Raw genomic sequence first — 17,318 nt, 5'->3', positions numbered from 1 at the left:
TGGAAGCGAGGCCTATTGTGAATTGTGAACTTGAACATTACAGATCAAAATGACTGGACGCGGAAAGGGAGGCAAAGGTCTGGGTAAAGGAGGAGCCAAGCGTCATCGCAAAGTGCTGCGTGATAACATCCAGGGAATCACCAAGCCAGCCATCCGTCGTCTGGCCCGCCGTGGAGGAGTGAAGCGAATCTCTGGCCTGATTTACGAGGAAACTCGCGGCGTGTTGAAAGTATTCTTGGAGAATGTGATCCGTGATGCGGTCACCTACACCGAACATGCCAAGCGCAAGACCGTTACAGCGATGGACGTAGTGTACGCGCTGAAGCGTCAAGGTCGCACCCTGTACGGTTTCGGAGGCTAAACTCACCAGCCAGTCATCGGAGCTGTTGCCAACTCATCCAACCGGTCCTTTTCAGGACCACAATCTTATTAGCGTCGCCTAAAATGCTTACATTTTACAACTTGTGATTGTTTGGTAGATGGTGTGCTTTGGTATGAAAATATTGAGAATTTGAGCCAATCGAAGGAAGCCTGTCGCTAAGCAACGCGCAGGTTTGAACGCGCTCTAGAAGAAAGGTTTGAGAAACATCTGCCTACTACGGCGTTGTTTTCTGAAAATGTTCTCTTTGTATTTGATTTCTCTCACGATCATGCATCTTGAACTACCATCTTGTTTGGCTTTATATGTAGGATGTGTGTTAAGATGAACCCCTCTGTGTTCCACGATGGCAACCCGATCGAATGATGAACACGATGATACACAACCAAGCTACGATCAGTCGTAGAAGAGATGTCACGGTAAACGTTTGAAAATTTATTTTGTTGAATAAAGCTACTTTTCTATATTTTCCCTACATATCAAACGTCTTTCTCTTCCTAAACATTAAGTGAGGATATTTTCCCATAGGTTTATTGCCATAACATAGCACAGAGTATCCGACATGGCGGAATCCGGTAATTTTACGTCGTAAAAAGCAGGCCGACTTTCTTGAGTGTTGGTATTTGCTTTTTTTAAAAGCCCAGTCCTTCTGTTTGTGTCTGTCTTTCCCTTATGTTCCCTTATTGTCCCGTATTGTCCTACTCACGTACTCATGTTTCCCTTATTGTCTTACTCACGTTTAGACCAGGTAACGCCTTGTTGCTCTTTCGCAGGAACCAGAGTGGAAAACTGTTTGTTTTGTGGAAAACTGTCCCAGCAAGTCTCATGCTCAACAGGTAAACGACTCAACGATGGGAGGTAGGTAAAGCATTACCTTCTCTTCCCTTTCGTTCCTCGTAGATAGCGAAGGTCAACTGCGAATTCGCAGGTAAAAACGTTGTGTGCACGTCGTAGTGTCGTAGCAATGAGCTTTAGGAATGGTTAAACAATCTTTAGCAAAGTGATTTGTCGCCCTGAAAAGGACGGGTTTTTGGTGGAGAAGATTGCATGAGAGCGCTTAAGCCTTCTTTTCGGTCTTCTTCGGCAACAGCACGGCCTGAATGTTGGGCAGCACACCGCCCTGGGCGATGGTCACACCGGACAACAGTTTGTTCAATTCCTCGTCGTTGCGGATGGCCAGCTGCAGATGACGCGGGATGATGCGGGTCTTCTTGTTGTCTCGCGCAGCGTTTCCTGCCAGCTCCAACACTTCAGCGGCCAAGTACTCCATCACGGCAGCCAGATACACTGGTGCACCAGCACCGACGCGCTCGGCATAGTTGCCTTTGCGCAGCAGACGGTGGATACGGCCAACCGGGAACTGTAGACCGGCACGGTTCGAGCGGGACTTTGCCTTTCCCTTCACTTTTCCTCCCTTTCCACGTCCAGACATGATGATTGCTTGGGTTCGGTTTAGTTCGGCTAGGGCTCGACGATGTGCTCGAAGCTTGGTTGCTTGTTCGTTTATGTCAAAATCATCCCTTATTCTCGTTTATATACCTAGGGCTGAAAACGTCAGCCAACTGACGTCTGGTCTCTGCGGATGTGAATAAAAGCCGAATGGGGTGCATGACTTTTCATCAAACGTATTTTTACCCTCTCACAATTGGCATCGTAAACGAGCGAAATGGCACCGAAAACCAGTGGAAAGGCTGCGAAGAAGTCTGGCAAGGCCCAGAAAAACATCTCCAAGTCGGACAAGAAGAAGAAAAGGAAGACCCGCAAGGAGAGCTACGCTATCTACATCTACAAGGTGTTGAAGCAAGTCCACCCCGACACCGGTATTTCCTCCAAGGCGATGAGCATCATGAACAGCTTCGTGAACGACATCTTCGAGCGCATCGCTGCCGAAGCGTCTCGCCTGGCGCATTACAACAAGCGCTCGACGATCACGTCCCGCGAAATTCAAACGGCCGTCCGCCTGCTGCTGCCTGGTGAGCTGGCCAAGCACGCCGTCTCCGAAGGAACGAAGGCGGTCACCAAGTACACCAGCTCGAAGTAATTCGACGGACTTGGAGCACGTTCATCTCTCTCCATCAAACCAACCGGTCCTTTTCAGGACCACAAAATGCATCTGTCGAAAAGAATTTGTCCCCAGCCCTTTCTTCAAATGTACGTCCTAGAAACTCTTCTATTAATTCCAGTCCTACTCCGAGTGGCGTGACGACAAGACCAAGGTTCAAATTTCATGCGCCTCTTACCTATTTTAAGTCATATTAGCATATGTAAGAGAATTATCCTTAGATGTCCTCTATAAAATTTGCATCGTCTCTAAATATATCCCCTTTTCGGTTTGTAAAGTAGTTTTAACTTACTTAAAATCAATAATTTTTATATAAAAAAGGGAAGGACTGCTGAACAAACCGTTGTAAAATTAGGTGCATTTTCGATGAAATACGCTCATGAACTATTGCAAACAAACCAGCTTACAAAATGTCAAAATGACAATTCCGATCGATGCTGTAAGCCCACCTTATTTTGCATGTGTTTGTTGCTATGGTAGCCACTGTCTACCTTCGATCAAATGTGTCGATATCTAGAGCGGTTTTGACAGATAAAAAGCCAACCATTTGGGATAGAAATTATGGCATCCTAGCTTGCTATTGAAATGAAATTTCATCTCCATGGTAACCATTTCCCGCGTACATTGGCGTGGCGTCGCTTTAGCGCTCCTACGTTACACGCTCGATACTTGGGTGACACTCTCACCTGAAGAGATTCTCTCTCAGATGAATAATTATTCTCTTTTATATGCAAAGATCACGTTTGCTTTTCATGACAAAGAACACGTCACGATAATCCTTGTTATCGAACGTGGTAAACATGACAAAAATTGATCAACATTTGGAAGGACTTCGAATTACTCTTTTGGTCAACATTTCTGGTGGTCCTGAGAAGGACCGTTTGAGTAGGAAAATGGTGCGCGAAGCGACTTAGGCGCGCTCTCCACGGATACGACGAGCCAGCTGGATGTCTTTCGGCATGATGGTGACGCGTTTCGCGTGAATGGCACACAGATTGGTATCCTCGAACAGGCCGACAAGGTAGGCCTCGCTGGCTTCCTGCAGGGCCATCACAGCCGAGCTCTGGAAGCGCAGATCGGTCTTGAAGTCCTGAGCGATCTCACGAACCAGACGCTGGAAGGGCAGCTTGCGGATGAGCAGCTCGGTCGACTTCTGGTAGCGACGGATTTCACGCAGGGCTACGGTTCCCGGACGGTAGCGATGCGGCTTCTTCACACCTCCGGTGGCCGGAGCACTCTTGCGAGCAGCCTTGGTGGCCAGCTGCTTGCGCGGGGCCTTGCCTCCAGTCGATTTACGGGCAGTTTGCTTCGTACGGGCCATTTCACACTATTGGTTGAGAGTAGCGGAACGTAAACGTGAACGTGTCTTTCTCGATGCGTAGTAGCTTCAACAATAAGGGTAACATTAAGCCCTGACGCCCCTTTTATAACATTTCTGTGCGTTCACACGTACACTACCTCACAGGGATGTGTGGCATAGAGGGTAAGCATGTGTGTGTGTGTGGTCAAAAGTGAATAAAAGGGCGAGCGTTCGTGGAAGCGAGGCCTATTGTGAATTGTGAACTTGAACATTACAGATCAAAATGACTGGACGCGGAAAGGGAGGCAAAGGTCTGGGTAAAGGAGGAGCCAAGCGTCATCGCAAAGTGCTGCGTGATAACATCCAGGGAATCACCAAGCCAGCCATCCGTCGTCTGGCCCGCCGTGGAGGAGTGAAGCGTATCTCTGGCCTGATTTACGAGGAAACTCGCGGCGTGTTGAAAGTATTCTTGGAGAATGTGATCCGTGATGCGGTCACCTACACCGAACATGCCAAGCGCAAGACCGTTACAGCGATGGACGTAGTGTACGCGCTGAAGCGTCAAGGTCGCACCCTGTACGGTTTCGGAGGCTAAACTCACCAGCCAGTCATCGGAGCTGTTGCCAACTCATCCAACCGGTCCTTTTCAGGACCACAATCTTATTAGCGTCGCCTAAAATGCTTACATTTTACAACTTGTGATTGTTTGGTAGATGGTGTGCTTTGGTATGAAAATATTGAGAATTTGAGCCAATCGAAGGAAGCCTGTCGCTAAGCAACGCGCAGGTTTGAACGCGCTCTAGAAGAAAGGTTTGAGAAACATCTGCCTACTACGGCGTTGTTTTCTGAAAATGTTTTCTTTGTATTTGATTTCTCTCACGATCATGCATCTTGAACTACCATCTTGTTTGGCTTTATATGTAGGATGTGTGTTAAGATGAACCCCTCTGTGTTCCACGATGGCAACCCGATCGAATGATAGATGAACACGATGATACACAACCAAGCTACGATCAGTCGTAGAAGAGATGTCACGGTAAACGTTTGAAAATTTATTTTGTTGAATAAAGCTACTTTTCTATATTTTCCCTACATATCAAACGTCTTTCTCTTCCTAAACATTAAGTGAGGATATTTTCCCATAGGTTTATTGCCATAACATAGCACAGAGCATCCGACATGTCGGAATCCGGTAATTTTACGTCGTAAGAAACAGGCCGACGTTTCGAGTTAAGGCGTGCGCGGATACCTTTCCTGAGTGTTGGTACTTGCTTTTTTTTTAAAAGCCCAGTCCTTCTGTTTGTGTCTGTCTTTCCCTTATGATCCTTGTTCTACTCACGTTTAGACCAGGTAACGCCTTGTTGCTCTTTCGCAGGAACCAGAGTGGAAAACTGTTTGTTTTGTGGAAAACTGTCCCAGCAAGTCTCATGCTCAACAGGTAAACGACTCAACGATGGGAGGTAGGTAAAGCATTACCTTCTCTTCCCTTTCGTTCCTCGTAGATAGCGAAGGTCAACTGCGAATTCGCAGGTAAAAACGTTGTGTGCACGTCGTAGTGTCGTAGCAATGAGCTTTAGGAATGGTTAAACAATCTTTAGCAAAGTGATTTGTCGCCCTGAAAAGGACGGGTTTTTGGTGGAGAAGATTGCATGAGAGCGCTTAAGCCTTCTTTTCGGTCTTCTTCGGCAACAGCACGGCCTGAATGTTGGGCAGCACACCGCCCTGGGCGATGGTCACACCGGACAACAGTTTGTTCAATTCCTCGTCGTTGCGGATGGCCAGCTGCAGATGACGCGGGATGATGCGGGTCTTCTTGTTGTCTCGCGCAGCGTTTCCTGCCAGCTCCAACACTTCAGCGGCCAAGTACTCCATCACGGCAGCCAGATACACTGGTGCACCAGCACCGACGCGCTCGGCATAGTTGCCTTTGCGCAGCAGACGGTGGATACGGCCAACCGGGAACTGTAGACCGGCACGGTTCGAGCGGGACTTTGCCTTTCCCTTCACTTTTCCTCCCTTTCCACGTCCAGACATGATGATTGCTTGGGTTCGGTTTAGTTCGGCTAGGGCTCGACGATGTGCTCGAAGCTTGGTTGCTTGTTCGTTTATGTCAAAATCATCCCTTATTCTCGTTTATATACCTAGGGCTGAAAACGTCAGCCAACTGACGTCTGGTCTCTGCGGATGTGAATAAAAGCCGAATGGGGTGCATGACTTTTCATCAAACGTATTTTTACCCTCTCACAATTGGCATCGTAAACGAGCGAAATGGCACCGAAAACCAGTGGAAAGGCTGCGAAGAAGTCTGGCAAGGCCCAGAAAAACATCTCCAAGTCGGACAAGAAGAAGAAAAGGAAGACCCGCAAGGAGAGCTACGCTATCTACATCTACAAGGTGTTGAAGCAAGTCCACCCCGACACCGGTATTTCCTCCAAGGCGATGAGCATCATGAACAGCTTCGTGAACGACATCTTCGAGCGCATCGCTGCCGAAGCGTCTCGCCTGGCGCATTACAACAAGCGCTCGACGATCACGTCCCGCGAAATTCAAACGGCCGTCCGCCTGCTGCTGCCTGGTGAGCTGGCCAAGCACGCCGTCTCCGAAGGAACGAAGGCGGTCACCAAGTACACCAGCTCGAAGTAATTCGACGGACTTGGAGCACGTTCATCTCTCTCCATCAAACCAACCGGTCCTTTTCAGGACCACAAAATGCATCTGTCGAAAAGAATTTGTCCCCAGCCCTTTCTTCAAATGTACGTCCTAGAAACTCTTCTATTAATTCCAGTCCTACTCCGAGTGGCGTGACGACAAGACCAAGGTTCAAATTTCATGCGCCTCTTACCTATTTTAAGTCATATTAGCATATGTAAGAGAATTATCCTTAGATGTCCTCTATAAAACTTGAGCATCGTCTCTACATGTATCCCCTTTTCGGTTTGTAAAGTAGTTTTAAGTTGCTTAAAATAAATAATTTTTATATAAAAAAGGGAAGGACTGCCGAACAAACCGTTGCAAAATTTGGTGCATTTTCGATGAAACATTCTCATGAACTATTGCAAACAAACCAGCTTACAAAATGTCAAAATGACAATTCCAATCGATGCTGTAAGCCCACCTTATTTTGCATGTGTTTGTTGCTATGGTAGCCACTGTCTACCTTCGATCAAATGTGTCGATATTCTAGAGCGGTTTTGACAGATAAAAAGCCAACCATTTGGGATAGAAATTATGGCATCCTAGCTTGCTATTGAAATGAAATTTCATCTCCATGGTAACCATTTCCCGCGTACATTGGCGTGGCGTCGCTTTAGCGCTCCTACGTTACACGCTCGATACTTGGGTGACACTCTCACCTGAAGAGATTCTCTCTCAGATGAATAATTATTCTCTTTTACATGCAAAGATCACGTTTGCTTTACATGACACAGAACACGTCACGATAATCCTTGTTATCGAACGTATAAAACATGACAAAAATTGATCAACATTTGGAAGGACTTTGAATTACTCTTTTGGTCAACATTTCTGGTGGTCCTGAGAAGGACCGTTTGAGTAGGAAAATGGTGCGCGAAGCGACTTAGGCGCGCTCTCCACGGATACGACGAGCCAGCTGGATGTCTTTCGGCATGATGGTGACGCGTTTCGCGTGAATGGCACACAGATTGGTATCCTCGAACAGGCCGACAAGGTAGGCCTCGCTGGCTTCCTGCAGGGCCATCACAGCCGAGCTCTGGAAGCGCAGATCGGTCTTGAAGTCCTGAGCGATCTCACGAACCAGACGCTGGAAGGGCAGCTTGCGGATGAGCAGCTCGGTCGACTTCTGGTAGCGACGGATTTCACGCAGGGCTACGGTTCCCGGACGGTAGCGATGCGGCTTCTTCACACCTCCGGTGGCCGGAGCACTCTTGCGAGCAGCCTTGGTGGCCAGCTGCTTGCGCGGGGCCTTGCCTCCAGTCGATTTACGGGCAGTTTGCTTCGTACGGGCCATTTCACACTATTGGTTGAGAGTAGCGGAACGTAAACGTGAACGTGTCTTTCTCGATGCGTAGTAGCTTCAACAATAAGGGTAACATTAAGCCCTGACGCCCCTTTTATAACATTTCTGTGCGTTCACACGTACACTACCTCACAGGGATGTGTGGCATAGAGGGTAAGCATGTGTGTGTGTGTGGTCAAAAGTGAATAAAAGGGCGAGCGTTCGTGGAAGCGAGGCCTATTGTGAATTGTGAACTTGAACATTACAGATCAAAATGACTGGACGCGGAAAGGGAGGCAAAGGTCTGGGTAAAGGAGGAGCCAAGCGTCATCGCAAAGTGCTGCGTGATAACATCCAGGGAATCACCAAGCCAGCCATCCGTCGTCTGGCCCGCCGTGGAGGAGTGAAGCGTATCTCTGGCCTGATTTACGAGGAAACTCGTGGCGTGTTGAAAGTATTCTTGGAGAATGTGATCCGTGATGCGGTCACCTACACCGAACATGCCAAGCGCAAGACCGTTACAGCGATGGACGTAGTGTACGCGCTGAAGCGTCAAGGTCGCACCCTGTACGGTTTCGGAGGCTAAACTCACCAGCCAGTCATCGGAGCTGTTGCCAACTCATCCAACCGGTCCTTTTCAGGACCACAATCTTATTAGCGTCGCCTAAAATGCTTACATTTTACAACTTGTGATTGTTTGGTAGATGGTGTGCTTTGGTATGAAAATATTGAGAATTTGAGCCAATCGAAGGAAGCCTGTCGCTAAGCAACGCGCAGGTTTGAACGCGCTCTAGAAGAAAGGTTTGAGAAACATCTGCCTACTACGGCGTTGTTTTCTGAAAATGTTTTCTTTGTATTTGATTTCTCTCACGATCATGCATCTTGAACTACCATCTTGTTTGGCTTTATATGTAGGATGTGTGTTAAGATGAACCCCTCTGTGTTCCACGATGGCAACCCGATCGAATGATAGATGAACACGATGATACACAACCAAGCTACGATCAGTCGTAGAAGAGATGTCACGGTGAACGTTTGAAAATTTATTTTGTTGAATAAAGCTACTTTTCTATATTTTCCCTACATATCAAACGTCTTTCTCTTCCTAAACATTAAGTGAGGATATTTTCCCATAGGTTTATTGCCATAACATAGCACAGGGTATCCGACATGGCGGAATCCGGTAATTTTACGCCGTAAGAAACAGGCCGACTTTCTTGAGTGTTGGTATTTGCTTTTTTTAAAAGCCCAGTCCTTCTGTTTGTGCCTGACTTTCCCTTATGTTTCCCTTATTGTCCTACTCACGTTTAGAACAGGTAACGCCTTGTTGCTCTTTCGCAGGAACCAGAGTGGAAAACTGTTTGTTTTGTGGAAAACTGTCCCAGCAAGTCTCATGCTCAACAGGTAAACGACTCAACGATGGGAGGTAGGTAAAGCATTACCTTTTCTTCCCTTTCGTTCCTCGTAGATAGCGAAGGTCAACTGCGAATTCGCAGGTAAAAACGTTGTGTGCACGTCGTAGTGTCGTAGATATAGCAATGAGCTTTAGGAATGGTTAAACAATCTTTAGCAAAGTGATTTGTCGCCCTGAAAAGGACGGGTTTTTGGTGGAGAAGATTGCATGAGAGCGCTTAAGCCTTCTTTTCGGTCTTCTTCGGCAACAGCACGGCCTGAATGTTGGGCAGCACACCGCCCTGGGCGATGGTCACACCGGACAACAGTTTGTTCAATTCCTCGTCGTTACGGATGGCCAGCTGCAGATGACGCGGGATGATGCGGGTCTTCTTGTTGTCTCGCGCAGCGTTTCCTGCCAGCTCCAACACTTCAGCGGCCAAGTACTCCATCACGGCAGCCAGATACACTGGTGCACCAGCACCGACGCGCTCGGCATAGTTGCCTTTGCGCAGCAGACGGTGGATACGGCCAACCGGGAACTGTAGACCGGCACGGTTCGAGCGGGACTTTGCCTTTCCCTTCACTTTTCCTCCCTTTCCACGTCCAGACATGATGATTGCTTGGGTTCGGTTTAGTTCGGCTAGGGCTCGACGATGTGCTCGAAGCTTGGTTGCTTGTTCGTTTATGTCAAAATCATCCCTTATTCTCGTTTATATACCTAGGGCTGAAAACGTCAGCCAACTGACGTCTGGTCTCTTCGGATGTGAATAAAAGCCGAATGGGGTGCATGATTTTTCATCAAACGTATTTTTACCCTCTCACAGTTGGCATCGTAAACGAGCGAAATGGCACCGAAAACCAGTGGAAAGGCTGCGAAGAAGTCTGGCAAGGCCCAGAAAAACATCTCCAAGTCGGACAAGAAGAAGAAAAGGAAGACCCGCAAGGAGAGCTACGCTATCTACATCTACAAGGTGTTGAAGCAAGTCCACCCCGACACCGGTATTTCCTCCAAGGCGATGAGCATCATGAACAGCTTCGTGAACGACATCTTCGAGCGCATCGCTGCCGAAGCGTCTCGCCTGGCGCATTACAACAAGCGCTCGACGATCACGTCCCGCGAAATTCAAACGGCCGTCCGCCTGCTGCTGCCTGGTGAGCTGGCCAAGCACGCCGTCTCCGAAGGAACGAAGGCGGTCACCAAGTACACCAGCTCGAAGTAATTCGACGGACTTGGAGCACATTCATCTCTCTCCATCAAACCAACCGGTCCTTTTCAGGACCACAAAATGCATCTGTCGAAAAGAATTTGTCCCCAGCCCTTTCTTCAAATGTACGTCCTAGAAACTCGTCTATTAATTCCAGTCCTACTCCGAGTGGCGTGACGTCAAGACCAAGGTTCAAATTTCATGCGCCTCTTACCTATTTTAAGTCATATTAGCATACGTAAGAGAGCTATCCTTAGATGTCCTCTATAAAATTTGCATCGTCTCTAAATATATCCCCTTTTCGGTTTGTAAAGTAGTTTTAAGTTGCTTAAAATAAATAATTTTTATATAAAAAAGGGAACGACTGCCGAACAAACTGTTGTAAAATTTGGTGCATTTTCGATGAAACATTCTCATGATCTATTGCAAACAAACCAGCTTACAAAATGTCAAAATGACAATTCCAATCGATGCTGTAAGCCCACCTTATTTTGCATGTGTTTGTTGCTATGGTAGCCACTGTCTACCTTCGATCAAATGTGTCGAATTCTAGAGCGGTTTTGACAGATAAAAAGCCAACCATTTGGGATAGGAATTATGGCATCCTAGCTTGCTATTAAAATGAAATTTCATCTCCATTTCCCGCGTACATTGGCGTGGCGTCGCTTTAGCGCTCCTACGTTACACGCTCGATACTTGGGTGACACTCTCACCTGAAGAGATTCTCTCTCAGATGAATAATTATTCTCTTTTACATGCAAAGATCACGTTCGCTTTTCATGACAAAGAACACGTCACGATAATCCTTGTTATCGAACGTGTTAAACATGACAAAAATTGATCAAAATTGATCTGTACGGTTTCGGAGGCTAAACTCACCAGCCAGTCATCGGAGCTGTTGCCAACTCATCCAACCGGTCCTTTTCAGGACCACAATCTTATTAGCGTCGCCTAAAATGCTTACATTTTACAACTTGTGATTGTTTGGTAGATGGTGTGCTTTGGTATGAAAATATTGAGAATTTGAGCCAATCGAAGGAAGCCTGTCGCTAAGCAACGCGCAGGTTTGAACGCGCTCTAGAAGAAAGGTTTGCGAAACATCTGCCTACTACGGAGTTGTTTTCTGAAAATGTTCTCTTTGTATTTGATTTCTCTCACGATCATGCATCTTGAACTACCATCTTGTTTGGCTTTATATGTAGGATGTGTGTTAAGATGAACCCCTCTGTGTTCCACGATGGCAACCCGATCGAATGATGAACACGATGATACACAACCAAGCTACGATCAGTCGTAGAAGAGATGTCACGGTAACCAGCTTACAAAATGTCAAAATGACAATTTCAATCGATGCTGTAAGCCCACCTTATTTTGCATGTGTTTGTTGCTATGGTAGCCACTGCACACTCTACCTTCGATCAAATGTGTCGATATCTAGAGCGGTTTTGACAGATAAAAAGCCAACCATTTGGGATAGAAATTATGGCATCCTAGCTTGCTATTGAAATGAAATTTCATCTCCATGGTAACCATTTCCCGCGTACATTGGCGTGGCGTCGCTTTAGCGCTCCTACGTTACACGCTCGATACTTGGGTGACACTCTCACCTGAAGAGATTCTCTCTCAGATGAATAATTATTCTCTTTTATATGCAAAGATCACGTTTGCTTTTCATGACAAAGAACACGTCACGATAATCCTTGTTATCGAACGTGGTAAACATGACAAAAATTGATCAACATTTGGAAGGACTTCGAATTACTCTTTTGGTCAACATTTCTGGTGGTCCTGAGAAGGACCGTTTGAGTAGGAAAATGGTGCGCGAAGCGACTTAGGCGCGCTCTCCACGGATACGACGAGCCAGCTGGATGTCTTTCGGCATGATGGTGACGCGTTTCGCGTGAATGGCACACAGATTGGTATCCTCGAACAGGCCGACAAGGTAGGCCTCGCTGGCTTCCTGCAGGGCCATCACAGCCGAGCTCTGGAAGCGCAGATCGGTCTTGAAGTCCTGAGCGATCTCACGAACCAGACGCTGGAAGGGCAGCTTGCGGATGAGCAGCTCGGTCGACTTCTGGTAGCGACGGATTTCACGCAGGGCTACGGTTCCCGGACGGTAGCGATGCGGCTTCTTCACACCTCCGGTGGCCGGAGCACTCTTGCGAGCAGCCTTGGTGGCCAGCTGCTTGCGCGGGGCCTTGCCTCCAGTCGATTTACGGGCAGTTTGCTTCGTACGGGCCATTTCACACTATTGGTTGAGAGTAGCGGAACGTAAACGTGAACGTGTCTTTCTCGATGCGTAGTAGCTTCAACAATAAGGGTAACATTAAGCCCTGACGCCCCTTTTATAACATTTCTGTGCGTTCACACGTACACTACCTCACAGGGATGTGTGGCATAGAGGGTAAGCATGTGTGTGTGTGTGGTCAAAAGTGAATAAAAGGGCGAGCGTTCGTGGAAGCGAGGCCTATTGTGAATTGTGAACTTGAACATTACAGATCAAAATGACTGGACGCGGAAAGGGAGGCAAAGGTCTGGGTAAAGGAGGAGCCAAGCGTCATCGCAAAGTGCTGCGTGATAACATCCAGGGAATCACCAAGCCAGCCATCCGTCGTCTGGCCCGCCGTGGAGGAGTGAAGCGTATCTCTGGCCTGATTTACGAGGAAACTCGTGGCGTGTTGAAAGTATTCTTGGAGAATGTGATCCGTGATGCGGTCACCTACACCGAACATGCCAAGCGCAAGACCGTTACAGCGATGGACGTAGTGTACGCGCTGAAGCGTCAAGGTCGCACCCTGTACGGTTTCGGAGGCTAAACTCACCAGCCAGTCATCGGAGCTGTTGCCAACTCATCCAACCGGTCCTTTTCAGGACCACAATCTTATTAGCGTCGCCTAAAATGCTTACATTTTACAACTTGTGATTGTTTGGTAGATGGTGTGCTTTGGTATGAAAATATTGAGAATTTGAGCCAATCGAAGGAAGCCTGTCGCTAAGCAACGCGCAGGTTTGAACGCGCTCTAGAAGAAAGGTTTGAGAAACATCTGCCTACTACGGCGTTGTTTTCTGAAAATGTTTTCTTTGTATTTGATTTCTCTCACGATCATGCATCTTGAACTACCATCTTGTTTGGCTTTATATGTAGGATGTGTGTTAAGATGAACCCCTCTGTGTTCCACGATGGCAACCCGATCGAATGATAGATGAACACGATGATACACAACCAAGCTACGATCAGTCGTAGAAGAGATGTCACGGTGAACGTTTGAAAATTTATTTTGTTGAATAAAGCTACTTTTCTATATTTTCCCTACATATCAAACGTCTTTCTCTTCCTAAACATTAAGTGAGGATATTTTCCCATAGGTTTATTTCCATAACATAGCACAGAGTATCCGACACGTCGGAATCCGGTAATTTTACGTCGTAAGAAACAGGCCGACGTTTCGAGTTAAGGCGTGCGCGGATACCTTTCCTGAGTGTTGGTACTTGCTTTTTTTAAAAGCCCAGTCCTTCTGTTTGTGTCTGTCTTTCCCTTATGTTCCCTTATTGTCCCGTATTGTCCTACCCGCGTACTCATGTTTCCCTTATTGTCTTACTCACGTTTAGACCAGGTAACGCCTTGTTGCTCTTTCGCAGGAACCAGAGTGGAAAACTGTTTGTTTTGTGGAAAACTGTCCCAGCAAGTCTCATGCTCAACAGGTAAACAAACGACTCAACGATGGGAGGTAGGTAAAGCATTACCTTCTCTTCCCTTTCGTTCCTCGTAGATAGCGAAGGTCAACTGCGAATTCGCAGGTAAAAACGTTGTGTGCACGTCGTAGTGTCGTAGATATAGCAATGAGCTTTAGGAATGGTTAAACAATCTTTAGCAAAGTGATTTGTCGCCCTGAAAAGGACGGGTTTTTGGTGGAGAAGATTGCATGAGAGCGCTTAAGCCTTCTTTTCGGTCTTCTTCGGCAACAGCACGGCCTGAATGTTGGGCAGCACACCGCCCTGGGCGATGGTCACACCGGACAACAGTTTGTTCAATTCCTCGTCGTTACGGATGGCCAGCTGCAGATGACGCGGGATGATGCGGGTCTTCTTGTTGTCTCGCGCAGCGTTTCCTGCCAGCTCCAACACTTCAGCGGCCAAGTACTCCATCACGGCAGCCAGATACACTGGTGCACCAGCACCGACGCGCTCGGCATAGTTGCCTTTGCGCAGCAGACGGTGGATACGGCCAACCGGGAACTGTAGACCGGCACGGTTCGAGCGGGACTTTGCCTTTCCCTTCACTTTTCCTCCCTTTCCACGTCCAGACATGATGATTGCTTGGGTTCGGTTTAGTTCGGCTAGGGCTCGACGATGTGCTCGAAGCTTGGTTGCTTGTTCGTTTATGTCAAAATCATCCCTTATTCTCGTTTATATACCTAGGGCTGAAAACGTCAGCCAACTGACGTCTGGTCTCTGCGGATGTGAATAAAAGCCGAATGGGGTGTATGACTTTTCATCAAACGTATTTTTACCCTCTCACAGTTGGCATCGTAAACGAGCGAAATGGCACCGAAAACCAGTGGAAAGGCTGCGAAGAAGTCTGGCAAGGCCCAGAAAAACATCTCCAAGTCGGACAAGAAGAAGAAAAGGAAGACCCGCAAGGAGAGCTACGCTATCTACATCTACAAGGTGTTGAAGCAAGTCCACCCCGACACCGGTATTTCCTCCAAGGCGATGAGCATCATGAACAGCTTCGTGAACGACATCTTCGAGCGCATCGCTGCCGAAGCGTCTCGCCTGGCGCATTACAACAAGCGCTCGACGATCACGTCCCGCGAAATTCAAACGGCCGTCCGCCTGCTGCTGCCTGGTGAGCTGGCCAAGCACGCCGTCTCCGAAGGAACGAAGGCGGTCACCAAGTACACCAGCTCGAAGTAATTCGACGGACTTGGAGCACATTCATCTCTCTCCATCAAACCAACCGGTCCTTTTCAGGACCACAAAATGCATCTGTCGAAAAGAATTTGTCCCCAGCCCTTTCTTCAAATGTACGTCCTAGAAACTCGTCTATTAATTCCAGTCCTACTCCGAGTGGCGTGACGTCAAGACCAAGGTTCAAATTTCATGCGCCTCTTACCTATTTTAAGTCATATTAGCATACGTAAGAGAGCTATCCTTAGATGTCCTCTATAAAATTTGCATCGTCTCTAAATATATCCCCTTTTCGGTTTGTAAAGTAGTTTTAAGTTGCTTAAAATAAATAATTTTTATATAAAAAAGGGAACGACTGCCGAACAAACTGTTGTAAAATTTGGTGCATTTTCGATGAAACATTCTCATGATCTATTGCAAACAAACCAGCTTACAAAATGTCAAAATGACAATTCCAATCGATGCTGTAAGCCCACCTTATTTTGCATGTGTTTGTTGCTATGGTAGCCACTGTCTACCTTCGATCAAATGTGTCGAATTCTAGAGCGGTTTTGACAGATAAAAAGCCAACCATTTGGGATAGGAATTATGGCATCCTAGCTTGCTATTAAAATGAAATTTCATCTCCATTTCCCGCGTACATTGGCGTGGCGTCGCTTTAGCGCTCCTACGTTACACGCTCGATACTTGGGTGACACTCTCACCTGAAGAGATTCTCTCTCAGATGAATAATTATTCTCTTTTACATGCAAAGATCACGTTCGCTTTTCATGACAAAGAACACGTCACGATAATCCTTGTTATCGAACGTGTTAAACATGACAAAAATTGATCAACATTTGGAAGGACTTCGAATTACTCTTTTGGTCAACATTTCTGGTGGTCCTGAGAAGGACCGTTTGAGTGGGAAAATGGTGCGCGAAGCGACTTAGGCGCGCTCTCCACGGATACGACGAGCCAGCTGGATGTCTTTCGGCATGATGGTGACGCGTTTCGCGTGAATGGCACACAGATTGGTATCCTCGAACAGGCCGACAAGGTAGGCCTCGCTGGCTTCCTGCAGGGCCATCACAGCCGAGCTCTGGAAGCGCAGATCGGTCTTGAAGTCCTGAGCGATCTCACGAACCAGACGCTGGAAGGGCAGCTTGCGGATGAGCAGCTCGGTCGACTTCTGGTAGCGACGGATTTCACGCAGGGCTACGGTTCCCGGACGGTAGCGATGCGGCTTCTTCACACCTCCAGTGGCCGGAGCACTCTTGCGAGCAGCCTTGGTGGCCAGCTGCTTGCGCGGGGCCTTGCCTCCAGTCGATTTACGGGCAGTTTGCTTCGTACGGGCCATTTCACACTATTGGTTGAGAGTAGCGGAACGTAAACGTGAACGTGTCTTTCTCGATGCGTAGTAGCTTCAACAATAAGGGTAACATTAAGCCCTGACGCCCCTTTTATAACATTTCTGTGCGTTCACACGTACACTACCTCACAGGGATGTGTGGCATAGAGGGTAAGCATGTGTGTGTGTGTGGTCAAAAGTGAATAAAAGGGCGAGCGTTCGTGGAAGCGAGGCCTATTGTGAATTGTGAACTTGAACATTACAGATCAAAATGACTGGACGCGGAAAGGGAGGCAAAGGTCTGGGTAAAGGAGGAGCCAAGCGTCATCGCAAAGTGTTGCGTGATAACATCCAGGGAATCACCAAGCCAGCCATCCGTCGTCTGGCCCGCCGTGGAGGAGTGAAGCGTATCTCTGGCCTAATTTACGAGGAAACTCGCGGCGTGTTGAAAGTATTCTTGGAGAATGTGATCCGTGATGCGGTCACCTACACCGAACATGCCAAGCGCAAGACCGTTACAGCGATGGACGTAGTGTACGCGCTGAAGCGTCAAGGTCGCACCCTGTACGGTTTCGGAGGCTAAACTCACCAGCCAGTCATCGGAGCTGTTGCCAACTCATCCAACCGGTCCTTTTCAGGACCACAATCTTATTAGCGTCGCCTAAAATGCTTACATTTTACAACTTGTGATTGTTTGGTAGATGGTGTGCTTTGGTATGAAAATATTGAGAATTTGAGCCAATCGAAGGAAGCCTGTCGC

The 17,318-nt window shown here is 47.6% G+C and overlaps 15 protein-coding genes and 2 pseudogenes across 15 annotated transcripts in view; 8 read left to right on the top strand and 9 right to left on the bottom strand.

Moving 5' to 3' along the window:
* The window catches only part of LOC126567447 (RNA cytidine acetyltransferase), a 617,063-nt gene that overhangs the window by 243,001 nt on the left and 356,744 nt on the right, over nucleotides 1–17,318 (bottom strand). The window lies entirely within an intron of this gene.
* Nucleotides 1–17,318, bottom strand: part of LOC126568770 (copper-transporting ATPase 1) — a 342,507-nt gene that overhangs the window by 218,808 nt on the left and 106,381 nt on the right. The window lies entirely within an intron of this gene.
* Nucleotides 1–17,318, bottom strand: part of LOC126556104 (cholinephosphotransferase 1) — a 257,829-nt gene that overhangs the window by 151,089 nt on the left and 89,422 nt on the right. The gene's annotated exons all lie outside the window — the stretch shown is intronic.
* Nucleotides 21–361, top strand: LOC126556443 (histone H4). The gene has a single exon (XM_050211707.1). The coding sequence runs from the start codon at nucleotides 50–52 to the stop codon at nucleotides 359–361; it is 312 nt and encodes a 103-aa protein (XP_050067664.1). The 5' UTR covers nucleotides 21–49.
* On the bottom strand, nucleotides 1,436–1,821 carry LOC126556398 (histone H2A). Its single transcript, XM_050211663.1, has one exon. It carries the CDS (start codon nucleotides 1,809–1,811, stop codon nucleotides 1,437–1,439), a length of 375 nt encoding a protein of 124 aa, XP_050067620.1. The 5' UTR covers nucleotides 1,812–1,821; the 3' UTR covers nucleotide 1,436.
* On the top strand, nucleotides 2,037–2,420 carry LOC126556415 (histone H2B). The gene has a single exon (XM_050211681.1). It carries the CDS (start codon nucleotides 2,046–2,048, stop codon nucleotides 2,418–2,420), a length of 375 nt encoding a protein of 124 aa, XP_050067638.1. The 5' UTR covers nucleotides 2,037–2,045.
* LOC126559924 (uncharacterized) lies at nucleotides 3,352–7,729 on the bottom strand (annotated as a pseudogene).
* On the top strand, nucleotides 3,996–4,336 carry LOC126556440 (histone H4). The gene has a single exon (XM_050211705.1). The coding sequence runs from the start codon at nucleotides 4,025–4,027 to the stop codon at nucleotides 4,334–4,336; it is 312 nt and encodes a 103-aa protein (XP_050067662.1). The 5' UTR covers nucleotides 3,996–4,024.
* LOC126556397 (histone H2A) lies at nucleotides 5,400–5,785 on the bottom strand. The gene has a single exon (XM_050211662.1). The coding sequence runs from the start codon at nucleotides 5,773–5,775 to the stop codon at nucleotides 5,401–5,403; it is 375 nt and encodes a 124-aa protein (XP_050067619.1). The 5' UTR covers nucleotides 5,776–5,785; the 3' UTR covers nucleotide 5,400.
* LOC126556413 (histone H2B) lies at nucleotides 6,001–6,384 on the top strand. The gene has a single exon (XM_050211679.1). The coding sequence runs from the start codon at nucleotides 6,010–6,012 to the stop codon at nucleotides 6,382–6,384; it is 375 nt and encodes a 124-aa protein (XP_050067636.1). The 5' UTR covers nucleotides 6,001–6,009.
* On the top strand, nucleotides 7,963–8,303 carry LOC126556438 (histone H4). The gene has a single exon (XM_050211703.1). The coding sequence runs from the start codon at nucleotides 7,992–7,994 to the stop codon at nucleotides 8,301–8,303; it is 312 nt and encodes a 103-aa protein (XP_050067660.1). The 5' UTR covers nucleotides 7,963–7,991.
* Nucleotides 9,348–9,733, bottom strand: LOC126556392 (histone H2A). Its single transcript, XM_050211658.1, has one exon. It carries the CDS (start codon nucleotides 9,721–9,723, stop codon nucleotides 9,349–9,351), a length of 375 nt encoding a protein of 124 aa, XP_050067615.1. The 5' UTR covers nucleotides 9,724–9,733; the 3' UTR covers nucleotide 9,348.
* LOC126556411 (histone H2B) lies at nucleotides 9,938–10,332 on the top strand. The gene has a single exon (XM_050211677.1). The coding sequence runs from the start codon at nucleotides 9,958–9,960 to the stop codon at nucleotides 10,330–10,332; it is 375 nt and encodes a 124-aa protein (XP_050067634.1). The 5' UTR covers nucleotides 9,938–9,957.
* On the bottom strand, nucleotides 12,149–16,567 carry LOC126559923 (uncharacterized; annotated as a pseudogene).
* LOC126556437 (histone H4) lies at nucleotides 12,803–13,134 on the top strand. The gene has a single exon (XM_050211702.1). The coding sequence runs from the start codon at nucleotides 12,822–12,824 to the stop codon at nucleotides 13,131–13,133; it is 312 nt and encodes a 103-aa protein (XP_050067659.1). The 5' UTR covers nucleotides 12,803–12,821; the 3' UTR covers nucleotide 13,134.
* Nucleotides 14,250–14,635, bottom strand: LOC126556391 (histone H2A). Its single transcript, XM_050211657.1, has one exon. The coding sequence runs from the start codon at nucleotides 14,623–14,625 to the stop codon at nucleotides 14,251–14,253; it is 375 nt and encodes a 124-aa protein (XP_050067614.1). The 5' UTR covers nucleotides 14,626–14,635; the 3' UTR covers nucleotide 14,250.
* Nucleotides 14,840–15,234, top strand: LOC126556410 (histone H2B). Its single transcript, XM_050211675.1, has one exon. The coding sequence runs from the start codon at nucleotides 14,860–14,862 to the stop codon at nucleotides 15,232–15,234; it is 375 nt and encodes a 124-aa protein (XP_050067632.1). The 5' UTR covers nucleotides 14,840–14,859.

Source organism: Anopheles maculipalpis, chromosome 2RL, assembly GCF_943734695.1.
Source record: "Anopheles maculipalpis chromosome 2RL, idAnoMacuDA_375_x, whole genome shotgun sequence".
Lineage (NCBI taxonomy): Eukaryota > Metazoa > Arthropoda > Insecta > Diptera > Culicidae > Anopheles > Anopheles maculipalpis.
This window is presented reverse-complemented; position numbering and strand designations above follow the sequence as displayed.